The 27,463-nt window shown below is 35.0% G+C and overlaps 1 protein-coding gene across 2 annotated transcripts in view; it reads left to right on the top strand.

Moving 5' to 3' along the window:
• The window catches only part of dcma (decima), a 555,093-nt gene that overhangs the window by 161,575 nt on the left and 366,055 nt on the right, over positions 1-27,463 (top strand). Inside the window, exon 1 of one of the 2 annotated variants that reach the window (XM_069815897.1) lies at positions 6,583-6,735. The exons of the other annotated variant lie outside the window; for it this stretch is intronic. Coding sequence (XP_069671998.1) covers positions 6,661-6,735 — 75 coding nt within the window. The 5' untranslated portion in view covers positions 6,583-6,660. Of the gene's footprint in view, positions 1-6,582; positions 6,736-27,463 lie in introns of those variants that run through there. 2 annotated transcript variants of the gene reach the window in all.

The following is a 27,463-nucleotide window of genomic DNA, read 5'->3' as shown; positions in this document are numbered from 1 at the left end:
CATTGTACAGTACAGGCTTTATAACACGCTTATTAATTTAATGAAATAAACTTCGCTCTATACACACACAAACACACACAAATACGCACGCATGCAAACACACAAATCATTAGGCTTATTTATACAATATAGTGCTTTACAATTACATAATGGTATTAATAATATAAACATATGCAATGAAGGATTTCAATCAGAAACACAAGAAGAAAATTAATAATAAACATTCTCTTACACTTTTTTGTATGAATAAAATATTGTAAGAAAATCGTACTTCTATTAGTCTGAAATCAATAAATATTTTCTTTTGAAACAACACTTTTTGAAACTCAATAACCAAAATAACTATGTGGTTGTTTTGCGAGACTTATGAGGTTGTTTCATTTGCAGAAGTCGTTCAATGTTTGGAACATATTTATTTATTTAAATCCACCACCAACAGAAGCAGGCTTCCAATTACAGGTGGCTTACATAGATATATACACAAAATACATGATAAGAAAAAAAAAACAAACACAAACGAAAGAAAGAAAATACATAATGGTAGTAGATGCTAGAATATAATATTACAGTTAATATAGTGCCAAATGTCAATATAATGATGCAAAATTACTTAAAAACTAGAGTGAAAAACATTATAATACACTTCATCATAGCTTAAATATCTAAGGAAATACAATTCTTTTTAACATTTTATGAAATTGTTCAATTGTTAAACTAAAATCCAATTGAGAATCATAGTTTAAAGACAGAGAGTTGTAAGTATTACACAATGGAGAGTTCTTGAAGAAAACAGTTCTAGAAATAGGAATAATAAAAGGTTGCCTATGACGTAATTCTGTTCTTTTTACATTGAACTGAAGGAATTTAAGAAAATCACAGTTATTCAATATACCGTTAACAGTCTTATAGAGTAAAATTTGGCTATTTATTAATCGTCGAGATTTTAAAGTTTTATAATTAAATTTAAAAAGTAACTGATTATATGAAATTTGCTTCTCATAAGACGACACGAAAATGTTTTTTTTTAAATATAAATAACGTAAAAACCTTTTCTGTATACTTTCTATATGAATTAGCCATGTTGAATCTCAAAATATAATTTAGGTTTTCGTCTAATATGCAACTTCTCAGGCGGATGCATCTTCAAAGTTCGCCATCCTACTGCAGAGTCACCACTGCAATGACAGCGAGTGACGTACAGTATGCAAGCGTCACACTGCTCGGGAGAACTGCTCTTCAAAGTAAACAATGCTCATTTCTCAGAATCACATAATGTGCCCAGCCCTGACCTAATAGGAACAGGGAGAAGAAATACTTCCTAATATCGCATTCAACTACAGAACGAAGAGATGACGAGTTTTGTAGGTGCTGCGTATCTATCTGAGAGAACGAGCCTTGAAATATAGATGATAACGATAATTATTGTAGTCATGATTATGAAATGTGTATAGAATTTTAGTAACATTTTTCGAACTTGTATATTGCGTCATTTAGCGCATTGGTGTTATAGTACATTTGAATCGCATTGAGAAGCTAAGGCAGGCACGTTCCCTGTTAGCTCTGTCCTCAAGCGACCTTCGCCTAACAAGTCAATAATGCAATACATTATTTAGTTTTATGACTACAAAATGTACAGCAAGCTTACATCTCTGTTACAAAGCACTATCAAGGCATGAAACTTTGAAACGTTTTCCGAGTTACTCAACCTCAATTGAACTCCACGTTATGCACACTCATTGTTCTCCATGAAGCATATTTTTGACATCAACGTCTATATTCGACGTACGTTAAGAGAATAAATGAAGGGTGCAGGAAAAAGATCAGGGTGTACCAAAAGTGGAAAACGAATTATTACTATCAATAGGTAACTAGTATGCGAGTGTACAATCATGTCGAATAAATATTACTGAGCTTAACCTCCTGAGCTCTGAGACATTAAATTATTATTTTATTTTTAAAGTTCAACATAGTCCTAGTTCTACAATAAAAAACGTCACTGATATAAGAAAAAATGCTGAAAAAATTCTGCAGGTTACAGTTATGACACAAATGCAGGATATTACATTATATTTCGGGTCTCTGCACATACATCTTATATCATAATCATGTATGAAGTATGGTATAGTATACTATACTCTTAGGATTCAGAAGGATAAACGATTTGGGTCCAACTTACAAATTTCTCTCCTGAAAAAATTTGCTTTATGTGACCCTGATCTTTTTTCCACTGTAGCCTTCAAATTTTTGGATATTGTGGAATGGAAATTACACCTCGGTCGACATAGAAATGCTTACATCATATCCAATAAATACAACAATGTGAAAGCGTCCATTTCTATTCACAAGATGAGTACGCATACTTATACAGGTAAACCGTAAGTAATGTCATTAATTTCAAGGGGTTATTCTTTGAGATATTTCAAACAAGAAGTATAATAAAATGTTGTCCCTTTTTGCTTCCTCTCCGAGAAAAAAATTGTTCTATGTGAAACATTTCATAGCGGCTTTTGGGAAAGTTACTGAATTATAGTCGCGACGCTGTTATTCCCGGCGTGACTCCTCCTCTTTGCTTACGCCATAGGAAGTGTAGGGTCTATAAAGCCTAGGTAGGTAGTATCGTTCGCCATTTTTTTTCTTTCGTTGCCGAGCTACCAGACGAGGGATCTACTTGCCACACCGTTAAACATTATCATGTTGTAGCTCCTATGATAATAAATCAAACGCACTGAATTCAGCAAATAATTGAGCGGCAAATAACGTCCTCGTGTGCTTTCTGCGAACGCCAACGAAAGAACAAAAATGGCGGGCGATTATATTAAGTATTTATCCAGCCTTAGGAAATGCTTAACATCTTCATCAGCGAATCACAAGACGCACACGTTTAAATGTAGCCGACCTGCAACGTGATTGGCTGCCGGAAATTAGAGCGACGGCACTATAATTCCCAATACGATTATGCTCGGTCAATTTAAGAGAACAATGTATTATGTTAATAAATGATTGAAATAATTTTAGTTTTGTTCTTTAAATATGTAAAAAAAATTGATTAGAACAAATGTAAAATTTTCAAATTCATTTTTAGAACGAAAAGTTACATCTGTTCGGCTCAAATTTCTGCACATTTAATTAAATAATATGTTGGTAGAGTGTCGGTATATTTTTGTGGTAACCAAAATATTTTCGGTAGGTATGGTTCATCCAGTCTGCTCTCAAAAATCTTAAAGTTAGAATTTATAAATGAGATTTATTGCTGGTTGTTCTATATGGTTGTAAAATTTGGACTTTGAGAGAGAAACAGAGGTTAAAAGTATTCGAAAGTAAGGTGCTTAGGAAAATATTTGGGTCTAGGAGGGATGCAAAAGAGAATGGAGAAAGTTACACAACGCAGAACTGCACACATTGTATTCTTCACCTGACATAATTAGGAACATTAAATCCAGACGTTTGAGATGGGCAGGGTATGTAGCACGTATGGGCGAATCCAGTTAGTTGGGAGCCCGAAGGGAAAAAAAAAAAAAAAAACTTTGAGGAGACCGAAACGTAGATGAAAGGATAATACTAAAATATATTTGAGGGAGATGGTAGGCAATGAACTTCCGGGTTCTCTAAAAGCCATTTGCAAGTAAGGTATGGTTACCAATATAGCATTAACTAATTGTTAGATCTTATCAAAAGTAAGAAAATTAAAGTATTTCGTTTTTTGTGCAACCCAGTGCATTAGCAATATTTTATTTCTTTTTTCTTATTTACTTCTCCCTGCATATGTTTGTTTTTTGTTTTGTATTTATATTTCTGGTGCTGTGGTAGAGAAGGTTCAATGGCCTTAAACAAATAAATACCGGTAAATATTCCTTAATTAACAAATTCATAATAAAGACTTTGAGTACTTTGAAGTAAAGTCTCTCTAACTATTTTCTATAATCTTATTTAAGTTCTGGCTGATAGGTATATCTCAGTTGACAATGTGTGAGAGGAAGAGCAATAATAATTGAACACCTCCCTAGAAAAAGGGTGTAACATCAAATTAATTACATATTTAACTTCGGTTGAAAAAGTAGTTTGTTGTTATGAATGAATTGTTCAAAACTACTTTTTCCATCGAATGTAGCCAATAGCCGAATAAACTTGTATCCTTGATTAATCAAATGGTTCTGCTTGTAAATATAGACGTAACAAAATATGCCCCTGAAATTATTTCTTTTCTCCTGAAGCGTGTATTACAGATTTGTTGGTTATACCCTTATTCGAGGGAGGTCTTCAATTGTTGCGTACATATTTTCAAATCTGCTAAATCTGAATAGAGAAGTATGTCACTAATCAGCAATGTATGCAATGGAGGGGGGAAAGGAACTGGCCACCCTATCCAATTATCTCCTGGTTTAGTTGCCTCATGAGCGACGTCTTATTAGTAAGTTATGAAGTTCCAACCTGTCTTCGGAAAGTTGACTTACCTACTTACTTACTTACTGAGTTTTAAGGAACCCGGAGGTTCATTGCCGCCCTCACATAAGTCCGCCATTGATCCCTATCCTGAGCAAGATTAATCCATTCCCTATCATCATATCCCACCTCCCTCAAATCCATTTTAATATTATCTTCCCATCTACCTCTCGGCCTCCCCTAAGGTCTTTTTCCCTCCGGCCTCCCAACTAACACTTCATATGGATTTCTGGATTCGCCCATTCGTGCTACATGCCCCGCCCATCTCAAACGTCTGGATTTAATGTTCCTAATCATGTCAGGTGAAGAATACAATGCTTGCAGTTCTGTGTTGTGTAACTTTCTCCATTCTCCTGTAACTTCATCCCTCTTAGCCCCAAATATTTTCCTAAGCACCTTATTCTCAAACACCCTTAACCTATGTTCCTCTCTCAGAGTGAGAGTCCAAGTTTCACAACCATAAAGAACAACCGGTAATATAACTGTTTTATAATTCTAACTTTCAGATTTTTTGACAGCAGACTGGATGATAAAAGCTTCTGAACCGAATAATAACACGCATTTCCCATATTTATTCTGTGTTTAATTTCCTCCCGACTGTCATTTATATTTGTTACTGTTGCTCCAAGATATTTGAACTTCTCCACCTCTTCAAAAGATAAATTTCCAATTTTTATATTTCCATTTCGTACAATATTCTGGTCACGAGACATAATCATATACTTTGTCTTTTCGGGGTTTACTTCCAAACCTATGTCTTTACTTGCTTCCAGTAAAATTCCCGTATTTTCCCTAATCGTTTGTGGATTTTCTCCTAACATATTCACGTCATCCGCATAAAGACGCAGCTGATGTAACCCGTTCAATTCCAAGCCCTCTCTGTTATCCTGGATTTTCCTAATGGCATACTCTAGAGCAAAGTTAAAAAGTAAAGGTGATAGTGCATCTCCTTGCTTTAGCCCACAGTGAATTGGAAACGCATCTGACAGAAACTAACCTATATGGACTCTGCTGTACGTTTCACTGAGACACATTTTAATTAATCGAATTAGTTTCTTGGGAATACCAAATTCAATAAGAATATCATATAAAACTTCTCTCTTAACCGAGTCATATGTCTTTTTAAAATCTATGAATAACTGATGTACTGTACCCATATACTCCCATTTTTTTCTCCAATATCTGTCGAATCGAATGTAGCCAATAGCTGAATAAACTTGTATCCTTGATTAATGAAATGGTTCTGCTTGTAAATACGGACCTAACGAAATATGCCCCTGAAATTATTTATTTTCTCCTGAAGCGTGTATTACAGATTTGTTGGTTACACCCTTATTCGAGGGAAGTCTTCAATTGTTGCATACATATTTTTCAAGTCTGTTTAGTCTGAATAATGAAGTATGTTACTAATCCGCAATGTATGCAATGGAGGGGGAAAGGAACTGGCCACACTATTCTATTATCTCCTGGTTTTGTTGCCTCATGAGCGACGTCTTATTAGTCAGTTATGAAGTTCCAAGCTATCTTCAGAGAGTTGACTAAAGAAAAAAATTAAAACTTCGGAATATGTATAATAAGAACTTTCTTGTGTTAAATTTTAACGTTGTTAGACTAACAACGACCAGTTCCGAAGATGACCGAAAATAGGTCGAAACATGTTAACAAGGTACGTTAAAATTTAACACAAGAAAGTTCTTATCATACATATTCCGAAGTGATACAGTGTTAAAAGTTGTGTAATCAAGATGTACAAAATTACAAAGTAACAATTTCTTTAAAAAAATTCTTCCGTGGCATAAAAAATTCCACGACTTGGCTCACGACTCGGAAGTCCGCGCAGAACTGTCCCACTGACCTTGCAGGACGCGGCTCTCGACGTAAGAACTTCATAATCAATCGCGTTCACTTTATTTAAATTATTTGAATTCTCCGTTGTCAGGCCGACAATTGCGACTGCCGCATTCAACAAATGACTAATGACGAGCACAATGTGTGTATCAAACAACACAGACGTGAACAAATTGAAGTCTAAGATGACATCTCTCCGCTTGCTGACGTACAATCGATTGCTGTGCGCATGCGCCGGCCGCACGCTAGCTTCACGTCTGTCGCGCGACCCGTCAGTCGCCGTTCAGCCACCAGAGCGCGCACACGTAGCGACGACAGAGCCGCTCCGCGACCACACCGCGAACCACAACAAACAAGAGAGTATGCCGTGACATGGCCACCGGCAGCCACCACCGTGGTCATGGCCACCATCACCACGAGGACCCCAACTTCGCCAAGACGCACGCGGTTCGTCCTTTTGTTTTTGTTTCGTTTTCTTTTAAGTCGGTGATGTTAACTGCGTCTGCTCCCGAGATATGTATGAACATTTGTTTCTAATTTGTTTCTGACTCCGTGGCTGTCTGTAACGTGTTCGGAGCACAGATTTTCTCCGAATTCCGAGGGGATCAGGCAGTTAACATCATTAGCTTGTGTCCTGTGTTTCAAGTGCACACACCCGCCTCGCTACACGAGAGTTTTGTAAGACGATGTGTGTTGGGAGGGATAACAGAGAAATAATTATCACAGTGAAAGCACGGGTGTGGAAAGTGACAACGCTGTATGCATTTTAAAAGAAGTTTGATGTAGTTAGAGAATACACTTAAGGACGCGTTCCCAATATAGCTAATATTCAAATCCTGACTATTACATTTTTTATATTACTCAACGTTAGAAGTCAAATTATTTCCGGACATGTTATCCAGAAATAAAGTACGACAATATTAAAAACGATTACATAAATCTGACTTTTTAAATCTTACACGATGCTGACGATATGACCGAAGATTTCGACTGTTTGTGAAGGTCTAGTGAAACTTCATAATGCTCAAAACTGAAATGTAAGGACATTTTTGACACAAATATATTGCTGATGACGACAATGATATAATGATGATGACTGAACATAGAAAATTTTCAAAAACTATTTGCTGCTGACTTTTAAAACTTCTGAGTAAAGATGTTATAACTTCAAATTACTTAGCAAAATTTTAAATAACGTAAATGAAGTTAAATATTCTTACAATTAATATAAATTACATTAAAATGACAATTTATAATTGTCCTTTTGCGTTCTGGAATAATAATAATAATAATAATAATAATAATAATAATAATAATAATAATAATAATAATAATAATAATAATAATAATTCTTATAGGATGAATTCACAAGATAGTTCCAACCTATTCTTCACATTCATTGATGTATAGATTTTAAATTCAATAATAATAATAATAATAATAATAATAATAATAATAATAATAATAATTCTTATAGGATGAATTCACAAGATAGTTCCAACCTATTCTTCACATTCATTGATGTATAGATTTTAAATTCAATAATAATAATAATAATAATAATAATAATAATAATAATAATAATTCTTATAAGATAAATTCACAAGATAGTTCAAACCTACTCTTCACATTCATTAATGTACAGATTTTAAAATCAATAATAATAATAATAATAATAATAATAATAATAATAATAATAATAATAAAAATAGTAATGAAAAGAAGAAACACCAGTTCTTGCAAAATGAATTCAGAACATAGTTCCAAACAGTTCCTTTCAGAGAATGTATTACATTTATTAATGCAGACACCTGAAATGAACAATGATAATAATAATAATAATAATAATAATAATAATAATAATAATAATACTGAAAAGAAGAAACACCAATTCTTGCAAAATGAATTCAGAACATAGTTCCAAACAATTCCTTTCAGAGAATGTATTACATTCATTAATGCAGATATCTGAAATCAACAACAACAACAACAATAATAATAATGATAATAATAATAATAATAATAATAATAATAATGAAAAGAAGAAACTCCAATTCTTGCAAAATGAATTCAGAACATAGTTCCAAACAATTGCTTTCAGAGAATGTATTGCATTCATTAATGCAGACATCTGAAATGAACAATAATAATAATAATAATAATAATAATAATAATAATAATAATAATAATGGTAATAATAATAACAATTAATATTAGTACCAATTCTGGAAAGATGAATTCAGACACAGTTTCATAGTACTAAACTACTCTTGACTGAGTGTTTGGCATCATTAATGAAGACTTTTATAGTAATAATATAAATAAAAAATAAGAATAATAATAATAGTAATAATAATATTAATATTAATGGTAATAATTATAATAGCGCTTGATTGTTAAAATGACAAAGTATCTACTTAAAAGATCCTTTTCAGAATAGTTTTGCAAAAATTAAACCTGAGAGAGTTTTTATGTTTATATTAATAAATGTAATATAGATATTTAAAGTAATCTGGTCTATTAAACTGAAATATTTTTCTCAACTATATTGTCTTACAGTCCTTTATACATTTCTGTAAAAACCTTCATATTCTACTGAAAAACAAGTAAAAGAATTCAACAACTTTGAACGTGGTCATGCAAATCGGACTCTCAAGTTTTGTAGATATTCAATTAACACAGACTTCAATGCTTACCCCTTCCGGATGACATGAAAGCGCCCGAATAAAGTGAAATAGACGCGGAGTTATCGGCATTCGTTCAAGACTACATTCACGTGACGTCACAATGTCGGGTAAAAGGTCTGACCCCCAAGAAAGATTAATTAAGTAGGAGCCTGTAATTTATAAGGGCATTGTTAAGGTAATTAAACCGTGGGGAGGGTCGTGCGGACGGAATCAAGTTACCTCTGCGGGGTCCACGGCAGACGTGTTGTGTATCACTTCCAGTGCAGCAGGTTCAGTAAACTCAAGAGGCGAAAGGAAGTTTACTCACCGCAATCCACAACATAAGATTAAAACTAAGCAGTAAACAATTTAGCACGACTATCGATTTTTCTTCACAAAATACGTCTTTCGTAATGTTACGTTGCCTTGGACGCACTGCAATTAACGATCCTCGCGTTTCACAATCATGAGAATAATAGATAATTCATTACACAGGGTGGTGCAAAAGTCAGTTTACACAAAGTAAGTTATTACAATGTTCCGCGCCTTGGCGTCGTGGTCTAAGACATCCTGCCTCGGACTGGCGTTACGGAATGCGCGATGGTTCGAGTCCTCATGGGGGAAGAAATTTTCTCATGAAATTTCGGCCAGTGTGTGGGACCGGTGCCCACCCAGCATCGTGATGCACTTGGGGAGCTACGATAGGTAGCGAAATCCGGTTACGCAAACCAGCTAAAACGGCTGGGAGGCTCATCGTGCTAACCACACGATACCTCCATTCTGGTTGGATGATCGTCCACCTCTGCTTCGGCATGTGGCCGTGAGGCCAGCAGTCGGCTGGTCGGTCTTGGCCCTTCGTGGGCTGTAGCACCACGGATTATTATTAAGTTATTACAATGATTATTTTCTCTGACAGTTACGTGAATGATTTCACTTATTTCAGTGTTCAAATTGTTTATCGTCTGCATTAACATATATCTGGAGTCTGTATGGAACACACTGAGATACGCTCAGTATTCCTATCCAATAACTCCAAGGCGTCGACAGTGTAACTCTTCAGTTGCTCAAGAGTTTCTAGTTTCCTCCCATACATTGAGTCCTTCACTGCACCCCATAGAAAGAAGTCCATTGGATCGGATAAACGTGATGGCATTTCAATGGCTGCACACTGTTCTATCACTCTAAGGTTAAAACTTCATCCAAGTACACACGAACATCTCTAGCATAATGGAGAGGAGCTCCATCGTGCTGGAAGTGGAGTTAATCATAGTTGTCATGAGTACTAGTACCAAATGTAAACAACTACTGGGTGTTCAGTTCAAAGTGTGTCATGGCTCGCTGTATGCCGTCATATGGCTAGTCGATGAGCCTAGAGAATTCAATCTTCCTACACTTCCGCAGAGGTGTATAACCTATGTGTCAGAGAAGTTTCCCAGCAAGTACGGCGTTCATTCTGAAGAATACTTACCGATATGTACGATAACGCCGGTAGTGGCAGGAATGTGAACTGTTTCGAAACATGTACTGAGGTGGGTTTTTTTCTTACTGTCGGGATATGGGGAGAGGATTAAGATGATTACTTACGTATTTGTTGACATTAACTTCGACAGACAACCTGGACACGGAGCATTTGATTTGTGTTGTGGAAGGTTGCCGTACGCAACCGATGATAACAAATACCCTGCGTACGACTTGCCCGCGAAAAACACAGTTCGAAAGAGGTTATGGTAGCACACAGACTTGACAGACCGCCATCTGTTGCTACGACGTTCAAGTTATACCGTACACGTTCTCAAGTTCAGATTGAACGCCTTGATTAATAGGCAACTTCTCTGACATAAAAGCTGAAACTCGCTTCAAATCGCTGACTCACAACAGTGATGTCATGACACACTTTGAAATGAACACCCAGTAGACGCTAACATTAACCTAATTCCAACTATCAGCTACCTTCGACGACAGTCTTTCATTTGTTGTGTTTGTTTGTTTGTTTTTTTTTTTTTTAGGAGCATAGTATCAAAGTTAGAAAACTCCATTCTTGCGATTTCGAGATATTGATTGTTTCTCATAGAATTTTGTGTGCTGAATGCAATTTTTGAACTGTTTAGGTTCAAAAACGGACAGAACAGAGCGAAAATAGCACTTAATTGTGCGCTTTAGAATCAAAATGTAGACAACTCCACTGTGGCTTGGATTCAAATTAGGACAATTCCTTCAGTAGTCAATGAGAAGCCCACATTCGTACTACATTTTCCCATCACGCATCGCGAATCCAACATGGCTGATTGTTTATATAATCGGTTTGTGGATGAATAAGTACTATTTCACGTAAATTTGGTTTGAAACAGAGTTAGAAGAGACTTAAATTCAAAAGTAGACAATTTCACTTTAAATATGGCTTCGTTTGGTTTCAAAAACAGACAACTTCACTTTAAATATAACTTCATTTGGTTTCAAAAACAGACAACTCCATGACTTAGTTTCAGAGATGGACATCTCCACTTTTTAAACTTAAACTTCGACCTGAATATTAATTTTAATCACATTTTGAGACTGAAAAAATATTTCTATGACCCAAGAGAATGTTAAAAAAAATGTACGTATAACGGTGACATTGGTTTCCAAGGATCTAGTTTTTCGCCTCTCCTGTAGAAAAAGCAAAAGTGAAGTTGTACAATTTTGATAACGAGTTCCCTATTTATACACACTTATAGGCAACATTAAGATATAATATATATCGTATGCGGAAACTAAGAGGAAGGCAGAAAGGAGGGAAGATGCTGGGTTTGCAGTGAAGGGCTGGGCCTTGGACAAAAAAATATGAATTAAATGAATTATAGCCTAGACGTTTTAACATTTATGATCGTATTGCGTGTGTAGAATTGTTGGATATCTCAGTAGGCCGTGGACTATTGTTGAGTTTCTGTTTCTATTTTTATTATAGATGGCTTGTGTACATGTGACTGATTTAGAATTTGATTAATGTTTATGATATTGGTAATTGAGGCGATGATTAATCAAGGTATGTAAATTTCCAATCCGGCATTTATCTTTTGACTGATGAAAACTATGAAAACCCAAGTCGGATTGACCGGCCGCAGGGTTTGAACCTGAGACGTCCCGAATACGAGTCTCAAAGGAACCGTCTGAACTACCTCGCTAGGAGAGTTTTTGTCTTTTGTTTCGTTACCAATCTGTAAATTTCGATTATTTACGATACCAATCTGATTGTTTGTATTTTGTTTCGTTACCAACATACAAAAGTTTCATTATCTATGATACCAACCTATAAGTCCCGTCGCTCTAATTTCCGGCAGCCAATCGCGTTGCAGGTCGGCTACATTTAAACGTGTGCGTCTTGTGATTCGCTGATTAATTCCTCAAGGCTCGATAAATACTTAATATAATCGCCCGCCATTTTAGCTCTTTCGTTGGCATTCGCAGAAAGCACACGAAGACGTTATTTGCCGCTCAATTATTTGCTGAATTACATTGCGTTTGATTTATTATCATAGGAGCTACGACATGATAATGTTTAACGGTGTGGCAAAGAGATTCCTCGTACGGTAGCTCGGCAACGTAAGAACAAAAATGGCGAACGATACTACCTACCTAGACTTTATAGAGCCTTCACTTTCTAAGACGTAAGCAAAGAGGCGGAGTCACGCCGGAAATAACAGCGTCGGGACTAGTGGTTTGCCTTTTTTTTTTTTTTTTTCGTTACCAACTTGCAAAACTTCGATTATCCATGATACCAACCTCTAATGTTACTAGTAAATTACTGTCCCCAAATTATATACGTTGTTTTCATGACATTACTGCATTTACTTTCAAGAGTGTAAAGTGTAAAGTGACGTTTACAACATCTTATATTTATGTGAGTCATCATCGTTATGCTATTTTCTACTGTGGACCAAGTAGTATTTAGCAGCGAATCCATCAGACCTGAGTTTAGATCCCTGATATCAAGTGGATATTCATCTGCCTCTGTGAATCCCTCGTGCTATATATGTTCATTGTTTTCAAGAATTAATATTGTTCCGTGCTGACCTCGTAGCTAGTAAGTTCCGTTACTTTGAATGTCTACTGCTAATCAAAAATTCTCTCTACAATGGGTACGGAAACGGACTAAAGATCTTTGAAATACCTGATGATGTTGATCACTGTCATCTTCAAGAATTCAAGAAGAAGTTACCTTTACTCCTTTCAGAATGAATGCTTACGAAATCTTCCTGTAGAACTTGTGATGTGACGTGAGATTATCGAGTGTCATTCGTGATATATAATGAATGTAGTTACATCCAAATAACTCCATCTTTTCTGCTCACGATTCCTAACGTGGTTATAACGTTCTGAATGCGTTCCCGCTCTCTAAGTTGATGAAGAGAAACATTTCTAGCAAATTTCGTGTTTGAGGTTTCTGCACATCACCATATTCACGGTCAAACCTCGGATCCTTGTGTGAGTATAAACAATTTTATATATGTGTTATGGATTTTTTTCTTATTATTTGTGTTTACTTTTTAATCTCTCTTCAATTGCACAGTATATATTGCGACTTTTTTACTTCAATTGCGAACACTTCGACTCTTGATCACTGTTCCCAGAAGTCTTCCAATAGGAGTATGCCCCAAAAATGTAGATTATTTTGCGGCTTATGGCATTGTCCTGGACGACTTCTGCACCAGTATTGTGACAACACCAATGATAGTAATGATTAATGCGCAATTTGTCGAATATCTGCAGAGAAGATGGTATAGACAACATGTAGCGATGACAATTGACCAGAAAAGTTTAAATCGAAACATTTTCCTAAGCGTATTCTCCTTATTAAGCAATTTTTTGCATTTTCAATTCTGCAAACTTTTATCATTTTACTGACATAATTACGGATTTTTCTGAAACTTTTCCCCTCATAAAGGAATTTTTTAACTTAATGAATTTGCTAAGTTTTTTAATTGTACCCTATTTACATAATTATCATTCACCTCACCTCAGGGGTTTTTTGGTGCAATAGAATACGTGAAAACAATTGTCTAATATTCATGAAAATTTACATTGTAAAAGTTAGTTTAGCCTATACAATTACAAAGTATAAGTAATGTAGACAATTACCTATAGTAGAATTATGTACAAAAATTATCTTGTAAGAGTCATCAGTATCTTAGAGCTTCCAGGTTTTGTCGTTGCGACGTTATCCTGCGATAGCTGTCTTCCTGACATTTCTCGGCTTGGCTGAATATGAGAATCACCAAGCTCTAAAATTCTCTATAGATACTAACTCATCAAGTTGGCAATCCTGACTATAGCTGTTAACGCACTCGCTAATAATAATAATAATAATAATAATAATAATAATAATAATAATAATAATAATAATAATAATAATAATAATAATGTCATTCCAGTAATGTCGGTGTCGATTTCGTAGTAATAAAAATTTCTTAAAAAACATCTGCGCCATCGGATTTGTGAAATCCATCAAGTGAACAGTGAGACAGAAGTGCTGATTTCGTTCCCAAAACTGAAAAAAAAAATCGTTTTTGTTTTTCGGGGAAATATTTATCCCACACTGAATCTATGATAGTGAAAGCATCTTATATGCGTAAATTTATGCAGATTGGCTTTAGCGTTTTAATGCAATCCTTCTCGTAAGTTGACACTTCTGATCAAGACTAGTAGAAAAATTTGAGCTCCCTAAATTTTCTTAATTGTACTGTGTGCGTTGTCTTCATGGGATATACCAAAGTGTAGACCATGTATACTATTCAGTAAGGTATGTTCTTACGTTCACAGTCAATATATCAGCCATATCTTGTTATATATTAGAGCTGCTAGGTTTACAACACATTTAAGATTTTCTTTATGAATACAGATTAGGTATGTTTCTATAAAGTTGCATCTACTGAGACAGCTCAAAGTATACTCGTAAACAATTACTTGGAAAATTATATTTACTTGTATAATATCTGCTCATTTTTTCGGTTTGTAGAAGCAATCACGTTATTGGAAGATGTTGTCACTTCCTTACATGTGTCGCTAGCCACTTTTAAGAAACGTAATCTAATCTGAGTTCTGTTTCTGACAGTGTAGGGCAAAAAGAAAAAGTGACTAATATAATTTTTTTAAATCCTGGATACCAATAGTTCTGTGATATTCGAGACATTCTCGAAGGAAATTCCTGCACCGTACCAAACTATTTAACTATGTCTGTGGAAAAATTAACATAATTTAAATACATCCCAATAACCTCGTGTGACTTTATTTTCTTGGGTTATTTTACGAGGCTGTATCAACATCTAGGTTATTTAGCATCTGAATGATATGAAGGTGACAATGCCGGTGAAATGAATCCGGGGTCCAGCACCGAAGTTACCCAGCATTTGCTCGTATTGGGTTGAGGGAAAACCCCGGAAAAAACCTCAACCAGGTAACGTGCCCCGACCGGGATTCGAACCCGGGCCACCTGGTTTCGCGGCCAGACGCGCTGACCGTTATTCCACAGGTGTGGACCCTTGTGTGACGTGGAAAGAAGTTTTTACTATACAAAATCATCTTCAGAAACAACAGACACAGTTCCTCAATTGAAAACTTCGGCCACGAGTTGATCGTGAATTGAAATTCATCGTTGATTTTGTATAGTAGAATCATCTCTGCTTCAACCTGTAAGAAATTATGTAAGTTCATACTCATTAGGATTCGTTGTGTTTCGAGTAATGTAATTTCTGTTCATTTATTAGTGTATATTTATTGGCATATTTTGCGCTTTTTAAGGGCATATTTGCATGCATATTTACTAGTTTGTTATGTCATGAAATGATCAATATTTGTTGCAGCAAAAATGATGACACCGTTACTTTCAATAAACGATCTCTTTCCTAAAAACACAATTTTTAATCCGGAAGTGCAGTTATGCAAGTGTCATTCCGTCACATTCTATCAATTTTTTATATTTTCGTGTAATAACAATTCGAATTTGGTGGTAGAGTTTTACTGTATTATTTTCAACACAGTCAGAAAGCTGTGTGTTTGATTTTCATTTTTCATATCCTCAGGATGTAGATGATTTTTCTCCATATTGAGTTTTACAGCATTTTACAACACTAATGTTCACATAAAGTGCACTTAGAATTGAGATATTTTCATCCTTCTTGCACCAATATGAAGCTGATTACTGTAGCTGAGTGCTAAACTACAAACAGTGTCCTACTGCTTAAGAAAGTTAATTTAAAATACCAAGATCTTAAATTTTTATTTTTATGTCTGAAATTTTCATAAAATAAAATATGTAATATTTTTCCTTAATAGGACTATTTATTATTCCAATAAAATTTTGATTAATTTCATAACGACATTATATGTTATGAAATAAATTATTAACAAATTCACATACAGTATTTAAATCATTACTTGGGACGAAAATATTAATATTACAATCTACAAAAAATTACAATGAAATCCAATTTCATAACAAAATTTCAACCAATAATCCAATAATAAATATAAATGTAATCCATCTCCACCAAAATATAAACTGCACCTTGATCTGAAATATTTTTTAAATAATAAATCAAGAAAATTTTCAAACCCTAAAAAATTTTTTAGATGGAATAAGATAGGGGAAAACAGTTTTCACAGCTTATTCTATGTTCTTTTAGGAGTAAGGCAGTGAAATATTTTTTTTTTAACTAAAACAATTAATTTCAGTTTTCGTTTTAAAAAATTGCCCCGTTACCCCCCCAAAAATATTTGATGGATTCATTTTGTGTGAAAATCCTTAATTTTGTGGCATGTAATCAGGGAAAAAAGAGTTTAAAAAACTGGATAAAAATAGCAAATTTTTCTCCCAAGAGCAGATAAGTAGCATACTTTAATGGAACTTTATTCTCGCCATGATCTCTATCCTCGTAATTCAAATGCAATATCTTGATTTTGAAGTTATCAGCTGAAAATTTGGCCGTCATTTTACTTCACCACTTATCCTAATCGCACAGTGATGTATATCTTAACTACTCGATTCAGGCCGATTAAAGATAACAGTGGTTAACCTTCTAATTACCTCCTAACCGAGACGGACATAGAGATGCTTAACCACGGGCTAAGTGGTGGTGTTACACTAATCGATTGCACTTGGTCACTGGACTCGGTGAGATAGGAACTGGAGCCTCCAAAGTGTAAAGCGAAGCTCTAGATGACTAACTAACGACGCGTGGATAATTTGTTATGGAGATGGAATTTTAAGAAGTTAATATCTTAGGAGCATCACCTGCTTCTCTATGCCGATGACGTGAATATATTAGGAGAAAATCCACAAACAATTAGGGAAAACACGGGAATTTTACTTGAAGCAAGTAAAGAGATAGGTTTGGAAGTAAATCCCGAAAAGACAAAGTAGGCCTATATGATAATGTCTCGTTACAAGAACATAATACGAAATGGTATTATAAAAATTGGAAATTTATCCTTTGAAGAGGTGGAAAAATTCAAATATCTTGGAGCAACAGTAACAAATATAAATGATACTCGGAAGGAAATTAAACGAAGAATAAATATGAGAAATGCGTGTTATTATATTTTGGTTGATAAGCTTTTGTCATCTAGTCTGCTCTCAAAAAAGCTGTAAGCTAGAATTTATAAAACAATTATAGGCCTATTACCGGTTGGTCTGTATGGTAGTGAAACTTGGACTCTCACTTTGAGAGAGAAACAGAGGTTAAGGGTGTATGAGAATAAGGTGCTTAGGAAAATATTTGGGGCTAAGACGGATGAAGTTACAGGATAACGGAGGAAGTTACATAACCCAGAACTGCACGCATTGTATTCTTCACCTGACATAATTAGGAACATTAAATCCAGACGTTTGAAATGGGCAGGGCATGTAGCACGTATGGGCGAATCCAGAAATGAATATAGAGTGTTAGTTGGGAGGCCAGGGGAAAAAAGACCTTTTGGGAGGCCGAGACGTAGATGGGAGTATAATATTAAAATATTTTGAGGGAGGTGGGATATGATGATTGAGACTGGATTAATGTTGCTCAGGATAGGGACCGATGGCGGGCTTATGTGAGGGCGGCAATGAACCTCCGGGTTGTCTAAAAGCTATAAGTAAGTACTACACTACTAAAATCTGAATCACAGACTCATCTGAATATCACTTGATGTTAAAGCCATTTATATTTACAGCAGCTATGTTTTCACCACACACTAAAGCGAGTTTCGACTCTCGCGCTAGGTCTTCAATTGGGCCCTGTACTCTTATTTTCTTTCGGCTTCCGTATCGTTTCTGAATCTTTGTACTCTCTGCTATGTCTCTTAGGCATTTCGCCAGTCGCGATTATATTTTACTCCTAATTTTTTTAACACGTTTGACATTTTCACCACTCTCACAATCTAGGTTTCGTAATTCTCCTAATATGAATAGCAGATAAACGGTAATTTTATCCACTGATAACGTTATATTTAAGATACAGAACGAGGTACTTCTCACTTCCGTATCGCAAGTCACACTGACATAATCGGCACTGACTCATACTTCGGCGCCACTCCGAGGTCGCTAAAGACGGTCATTTTCGCCGCGCCTTCTTCACTCTGACATACCTTGTCCATATTGTTAAGAAGAGATACGAGTATTTGTCTTCTATCCAATTGTAGATAGATAATTAACGTAGTTCTGATAGTTTCCGTGCAGTAATATGCGATTCAAATTTTGGACATTTTTGGGATATCAAAAATGTCGCACTCAGAGAAGGATGTAGGTTCTACATCAAAAGTTGAAAGCAACATCTTATTTCTTATTGTTGTTTTGGTAATTCTAGTTGATGTATCATTTTTTATTTGCATAATGTTTAATATATCAAGGTTAGGGTAATTGTATAAAATGTAAAAAAAAAAGTAATTTTTTAAAATTTAAGAAAAGTAATCATTAAAAGTCCACACCTGTGGAGTAATGGTTAGCGCGTCTGGTCGCGAAACCAGGTGGCCCGGGTTCGATTCCCGGTCGGGGCAAGTTACCTGGTTGAGGTTTTTTCCGGAGTTTTCCCTCAAACCAATATGAGCAAATGCTGGGTAATTTCAGTGCTGAACCCCGGACTCATTTCACCTTCATCTCATTCAGACGCTAAATAAACTCAGATGTTGATAAAGCGTCGTAAAATAGCCTACTAAAATAAAAAAAATCATTAAAATAAATTGGGAAATAATACAATCATATTTCGGATATTTTTCAGGATTAATTGATTTTGACTCAGCTTTGTTTCTTGTATTCCTTAAAAAGTGATAACATTTTCTAGGATTTCTAATGGACGCCATTATACCTATTAGATTACGTCCATTTTCGGTTTTTACTCTTATGTTTTCTTTAGGTTCCTTCAATAATAGGTAAAAACAGAGTGAGACAAGTGGCCACGTGCCTTTGAGCCCACGTAGATTCTTTCTATAACACAAAATTTCCTTTCAAGTACACGTGCTAGAGTATCTTATATAAATGTTTTTGTCTTCCTCTCTATCCTCATTGGATTAATTCATTCGTTTGTAAGAAACAAAATACAGAGTCCGTGTGAAATACTGCGAGCTGTGTTACTTAAATCACCAGCGTTTATAACACGTGAGAGAGAGGTAAGTATTGTTGTGTTGGATGTTGTTTTCCTATTGGCAAGGAACTGACGCGATATTGAATCAAAATACAGCTCTCATAATGTCTGCACTCTTCACAACGGAACTAATGGAAATTGAGATTTCCGATGGCGCAGGTGTAGGCGTATGGAACACAATCTCGTGTTCAGACCCGTGAGCGATCACGCGGCTGACTACAAGTTCACTCGGAGCAAAGAAAAAAAATGACACGCGGCTATCGCAGCGACAGACAATGTGATAGAACAGCTGGTAATGAAACGAGTACATTAATGCAATTAAAAACTCCTTCGCTGAGACTCAGTGCTAGTATGTTCGCCTTCGCTGACTAAATCAACTTGGGTTCGATTCGCGTACGGAATGGGAAAGAACCGTCTCCCTGCCACGTGAACTAATTTTTCCTAATTTGAGTTTATTTTGTGTTGTCTCAAGACATGCCATTCTATTACTTTAACATATAGTCCTAATCAGAGTTGCTACTTAATTTCCATGGTGATGAATTGAGCAGAGATAGCCACAAATTAATAGTACATTATGCAACGAGCCTATAATGATAGTAATTAAGACGCAAGTATGATTGTTTATGAAACGAGCGTAAGCGAGTTTTATAATTTTCATACGAGCGTCTTAATTATTACCATTATAGGCAAGTTTCATACGACTTTTTATGCTCGACCATATTTTTAACTTGAAATTATTTAAAATTAGGTCTTCTTATCGTTATGTGCGAACTGACCTGAATTGTGAAATGTGCGCAGACGCGAAATTATTGATTTTTTTCGGAGGCCGAATGTCATTGACCTTGGCAGAGAATAAGATGAAGATTACTCTGATATAACCTGGAAATTGATTTAGAATTGAAAAACGAGATGACAAATTGAATTTATTTGAATATTATTTACAATTAATGCTAATTATTATAGTAACAGAACATAACCTTCTGCGACAGTATTGGATTTCCAGCCTCCGTGTCTTTTCGCTAATTGTCTTTCGATTGCATATCCGAGAATAATCGATATAACGGTACAAAGCTGACTTGTCATTGGCTGAACACCTGAACTTTAATGAGTAGGTGTACTTTAATGACATACATTAAAGGACTGCTACCAGGTGTATAATTACTACATTTCGGCATGGTCGAGCATAAAAAAAATTAAGAAGAATACGACAGTGGCTATTTCGTTTATATGACGTCATCCATTTTCGACCAATGAAGTGTAATGACATTTTGAATTCCAACCCTATCACAGTCAAACATCGCGATAATTTTTGCAGTTAGATTTATCGCTATCAATTTATCGCATGATCGTTTTTTTGTTTAGTCGATGTCGCCAACTGTTTCCCCGTAAATTGATGAGCATGAATCCATTAAAATGCATATACACGGTTAAACTGTTCAAGATTGATTGCTAATATTAATTAATATATGACTCGGTTAAGAGAGACGTGTTACATGATATTCTTATTGAATTTGGTATTCCCAAGAAACTAGTTTGATTAATTAAAATGTGTCTCAGTGAAACGTACAGAAGAGTTCGTATAGGTCAGTTTCTGTCAGAAGCGTTTCCAATTCACTGTGGGCTAAAGCAAGGAGATGCACTATCACCTTTACTTTTTAACTTTGCTCTAGAGTATGCCATTAGGAAAGTCCAGGATAACAGAGAGGGTTTGGAATTGAACGGGTTACATCAGCTGCTTGTCTATGCGGATGACGTGAATATGTTAGGAGAAAATCCACAAACGATTTGGGAAAACACGGGAATTTTACTGGAAGCAAGTAAAGAGATAGGCTTGGAAGTAAATCCCGAAAAGACAAAGTATATGATTATGACTCGTGACGGGAATATTGTACGAAATGGAAATATAAAAATTGGAAATTTATCTTTTGAAGAGTGGAGAAGTTCAAATATCTTGGAGCAACAGTAACAAATATAAATGATACTCGGGAGGAAATTAAACACAGAATAAATATGGGAAATGCCTGTTATTATTCGGTTGAGAAGCTTTTATCATCTAGTCTGCCGTCAAAAAATCTGAAAGTTAGAATTTATAAAACAGTTATATTACCGGTTGTTCTTTATGGTTGTGAAACTTGGACTCTCACTTTGAGAGAGGAACAGAGATTAAAGGTATTTGAGAATAAGGTGCTTAGGAAAATATTTGGGGCTAAGAGGGATGAAGTTACAGGAGAATGGAGAAAGTTACACAACACATAACTGCACGCATTGTATTCTTCACCTGACATAATTAGGAACATTAAATCCAGACGTTTGAGATGGGCAGGACATGTAGCACGTATGGGCGAATCCAGAAATGCATGTAGAGTGTTAGTTGGGAGGTCGGAGGGAAAAAGACCTTTAGGGAGGCCGAGACGTAGATGGGAAGATAATATTAAAATGGATTTGAGGGAGGTGGGATATGATGATAGAGAATGGATTAATCTTGCTCAGGATAGGGACCAATGGCGCGCTTATGTAAGGGCGGCAATGAGCCTCCAGGTTCTTTAAAAGCCAGTAACGAGTAAGATTTATCGCTATCAATTTATCGCATGGTCGTTCTTTTGTTTAGTCGATGTCGCCAACTGTTTCCCCGTAAATTGATGAGCATGAATCCATTAAGATGCATATACAGGTTAAACTGTTCAAGATTGATTGCTAATATTAATTAATATATTTACTTAGTGAAGACGACGTTCAAAACCATGTAGACACAAAATCTTCATGCATCTTAATCGAACGTACCTTTTAAGCTTGATCATTTCAATATTCTTCCGGGACTGCATGCATACGCGCATGGAAAATTGAACTGTGTAGATGCAGCTTCAGTTCCGTTACACACTACAGCGAGAATGCGTTTGTCGATCTATGGAAAATACTTTCCTGTAGCACGGAGTAACGGTCGAAATAAGGCACAGCTGACACGTGGTCCCGCGCCCACAGGTAACTAACCTAATTGTAGCCTATAAAATCTATATTACGTGAATGAAATTAAACAATTACTAGAAAGTCAGATGTTCAAATGTATGTAACATCAGGGCATATCAAACCCAAAGATCTTGTATATATTACCTACATCTTAGTTCTCGGTGTAGTGTATAATGTAACGACGAAGTACTAAATAAAGTGTAAAATTCTACTTCCACATCTTCATCTTCTAATTCCATATCAATTGTAGGCTATCTGAAAAAATTACACTCCTTCATTCAGATTTAATAACTGCGTTTTCAACAAGTCATTTAATTAATGCATTAATCAGGTTATTTGTAATTATATGATAAAATTTTTTAATTATATTATGATTTCAGCAGATAATGAAAACGTATTTCTGTTATAATAACAGTACATGTGTTGTACATGTAATTAACATTGTTAAACCTGTATTTCGCTTTTCGCAATTGGCATTACTGAATAACACTCAATTTCTTTAGTGCAGTAATCGATATTCAATCTATCTCAACTTCACAATGTCTGATTAGGTTAAATATTCGCAAATATACAATTATTAACAATTTGTGAGCGAATTTTTGGGATATATAATTCATATTTTTTTATTTTATTCACGAAACAGTCCTAATAAATGTTACTCGAGACCATTCATTCTTTCATTCATTCATTCATTCATTCATTCATTCATTCATTCATTTATTTCTTCAGTTTCTTAAATTCGTTTTTAGTTTATCTATCTATCTATCTATCTATCTATCTATCTATCTATCTATCTATCTATCTATCTATCTATCTATCTATCTATCTATCTATCTATCTATCTATCTATCTATCTATCTATCTATCTATCTATCTATCTATCTATCTATCTATCTATCTATCTATCTATCTATCTATCTATCTATCTATCTATCTATCTATCTATCTATCTATCTATCTATCTATCTATCTATCTATCTATCTATCTATCTATCTATCTATCTATCTATCTATCTATCTATCTATCTATCTATCTATCTATCTATCTATCTATCTATCTATCTATCTATCTATCTATCTATCTATCTATCTATCTATCTATCTATCTATCTATCTATCTATCTATCTATCTATCTATCTATCTATCTATCTATCTATCTATCTATCTATCTATCTATCTATCTATCTATCTATCTATCTATCTATCTATCTATCTATCTATCTATCTATCTATCTATCTATCTATCTATCTATCTATCTATCTATCTATCTATCTATCTATCTATCTATCTATCTATCTATCTATCTATCTATCTATCTATCTATCTATCTATCTATCTATCTATCTATCTATCTATCTATCTATCTATCTATCTATCTATCTATCTATCTATCTATCTATCTATCTATCTATCTATCTATCTATCTATCTATCTATCTATCTATCTATCTATCTATCTATCTATCTATCTATCTATCTATCTATCTATCTATCTATCTATCTATCTATCTATCTATCTATCTATCTATCTATCTATCTATCTATCTATCTATCTATCTATCTATCTATCTATCTATCTATCTATCTATCTATCTACCTACCTACCTACCTACCTACCTACCTACCTACCTACCTATCTACCTATCTATCTATCTACCTACCTACCTGTCTGTCTGTCTACCTATCTACCTACCTACCTACCTGTATGTCTGTCTGTCTACCCATCCATCCATCCATCCATCCATCCAACCATCCATCCATCCATCTACCTACCTACCTACCTACCTATTTATTTATTTATTTATTTATTTATTTATTTATTTATTTATTTATTTATTTATTTATTTATTTATTTATTTATTTATTCATTCATTCATTTGGGTAAATTTAATTCAGTAGGAAAGTCGGGTAACTCATTCGTCCAGTATTTATAATTTATTCACTATTTCATTTGCTGCCCCCTTCATTCGGTCGAAAACCTACCGCTACGTCATGCTGTGTAACTGTATTTTGGCTTTATTACAGTGAAGCAATAAAATACCTATAAAGGTGGGCAAGGCTTGCAAATTGAAATGTGAATAATCGGATTACAAGCTGCCTAGGGATTGAGAATACAGCGATCACTAATACCAGTCCAGAATTTTTAAAGGAACCATATGTGGAAATGAAGGGCAGTAGAACTGGATAAATGTAATACTAATGATGATAATAACAATAACAGAAATAATGCAATTTATTATTAGTACATCATTCATCATATTACTGTGCTAAAGTTTCCAAATGCAAAAGACCCTACGTGAAACACAGATTTCCTACGGCTTGAATTATTACCCACCATAGACATCTACTGTAGCCTACTTCCAGAGGAAATCTGAGATAGAGTTGTTTTCATTAAATATGAAAGCCCTAGCGTTAGCGGTTATGGCCAGACAGAGGGGAATGTAAATCCAAGAGATGCCAAATATTCACTTTACATCTCTACTCCGCAGAGTAAGTACGATAGTTTAACATTGGCTTCAACGGCGCCTTTTGAATACATTTCAGAGCGTGTCTCTCTCCGGTAGCCTGCGTCAGACACGGGTTCCTTCCCTGGAGTTGACTGGAATAATAATTGTGGTGGACAAGACGGGAAAAGAAAAATTTTACTGGGACTCTCTCCCCATCTCAATGCGAATTTAAAAACTTCTCTCCATCAACACTTTTCACTTACCTTTCCTTTCACTCAAATTGATTTTAAAAAGTTACAGGGGATCTGAGGAAAAGTCTATACTCGAACTCAAGTATAGTCTATGCCAGTGCTGTCAAAGCAAGCGCATTTTTCTGACCTTGACGTCGTGCGCGGGCATCAAGCGCTAAGTATGGAAAGAGGAAGGATTGTGTATATGAATAAGCAGCCTGTTGGATTAAGAAAACAGTAATGCAGGAACTTCAAACGGAACGTGAAATTTTATGTCGTTATTTTTATATGGCTTCTTTCTGTTTGATGTTATCTATATTGTCTATAAAACAAAAGTACTAATACCAATTTATTAATATTGCAGTTGTGTTTCAAATGTTAATAACATAATAAAGAGATAAGAAGGAATATTCACATAAATTCCGTAGTAGTGCAACTATACTGTACTCAATGGGTGAAACACATCATTCATAAAGATAAGTTGGAATTGATATTGATGGTATCTTTAGCCCTATAAAAGTAATCAATAAACTAATCAAAATAATACTGTAATACAAAGCAAAGTTACCTAGGTGCTGTATATGTTTTAAGTATAATTAATATTCCATAACAAACTCTTATCGGATTATGTTTTTAAGGTGATAATGATGAGCAACTTCCTATCATCAGAATATTAAATTATTTTCTCGAAATGTGCTGAAGCTATAGAGCTGACATTTTTACAACACATGGGCACTGTATGATGTAACAGTAATTGCTTTGTTAATTCATTTCCTTACAAACAATTTTCATGCGAATATTTTAAAAATTTTCAATACACTATCTCCAGTAATACGTATTTAAGGTATATTAGATTTACGAAAACATTCTGTAAGGAGACTAAATAAATAGGTCTATATCTGAAAATTTCACTTTTCTATACAAAAAAAAAGTTGAGAAAATATTTCTTTCGAACAAAAAAATCAAACTTATGAAAATGAACATTAAAATTAAAAGTTACATTCTTATAATGCACTTATACTTCTCAGACAAATCTAAAAATTAACATGGATACAGTTTTAATACTGTCTCTTCCCTTTATCTATTTAATCAGTGCTGGCCATCCCTGAAAATAGCTCGACCAATCAATTCCTATCCGTGTTTCTTGAAACATAATTGTGTGACTGTTAATATGGTGTCTTTTTATTCTTTCACGTAACACCTGAAGATTCCTTACGGGCAATCTGTGAACCTTGCCTTTACTTTATCCATAAAAAAAAGCTAGCGGAGTTAAGTCAGGTGACCGCGAGGACGAAAGAAATGCCACTTCATCAGAAAACAACACTCTTTCGCCAGAAAATGTTATCTTGGTATATTCTGTTCAACATAACCAAGACAAAATTCAGTGTTTTTCCCATATCCCCTGCTTTTAATGCATACGAAATTTGTACTTTATGCAGATGAAGTTTAAGACGCTTCCGTAGGTCTTTGTTTATGATTGATAGTGGAATTTGCATCTATAGTGATGGACGAAGAATCCATTTTGTTGGACTGTGTTGGAAAGCTTGCACTATTACAGCAACTTGGGCTTCAGCTAGGCCTGCACTGGGTCTTCCTGGACATGACGCCTTTCCTACGCTACCAGTTTCCGTAAATCGCTCGTACCATAGTTCAATATCAAGGCTGCAGGGCACATGTCGCTGTTGTAGACTCGCCTCAAGTTTCGTTGCACCTGTGTTGTGGAATTTGTCTTTTTTACATACTCTCCATTAAGAAACTGAAAAAACGAAGCGTACACTTGACAACAATGTTTAATTACTGACAATTCATAAAATTAATCAACCCATGACCCGGGAAATTCCAAGGTTGAGTACGCAGTCATACCATAACAGCATTGGCCATTGTCATTTCTACCTGATCTAGTGTTCCAACAGTGAATATACTGCATAAGAATGTCGAAGTGTAAAGTGTTTTCTTTGGAAGATAAGGTGAATATTATAAGTGACATTGAACGTGGTCTTTCGCAAGCGGACGTGGGTCGACAGCATAGTTTAAGTAAATCAACTGTGAGTAACAGTATACAGGGTGTATCTAAATTGGTGTCAAATATTTCGGGGATGTATTCGTAACACAAAAACATTACAAAAGGTTCATATGACCATTGGTCTTAAAATAATTTATTTCAGAGTTACAAGACAAAATTTCATGTTACAAAAGTTGCTCGAAGTGGCTTCCTCCTGATTCGATGTATCCCCTAAGCCTGCGTTACATGCTCTGGCGTACTCTGTTGAAAATTCAT

This window comes from Periplaneta americana, chromosome 17 (genome assembly GCF_040183065.1).
Source record: "Periplaneta americana isolate PAMFEO1 chromosome 17, P.americana_PAMFEO1_priV1, whole genome shotgun sequence".
NCBI classification, from domain to species: Eukaryota; Metazoa; Arthropoda; class Insecta; order Blattodea; family Blattidae; genus Periplaneta; species Periplaneta americana.
This window is presented reverse-complemented; position numbering and strand designations above follow the sequence as displayed.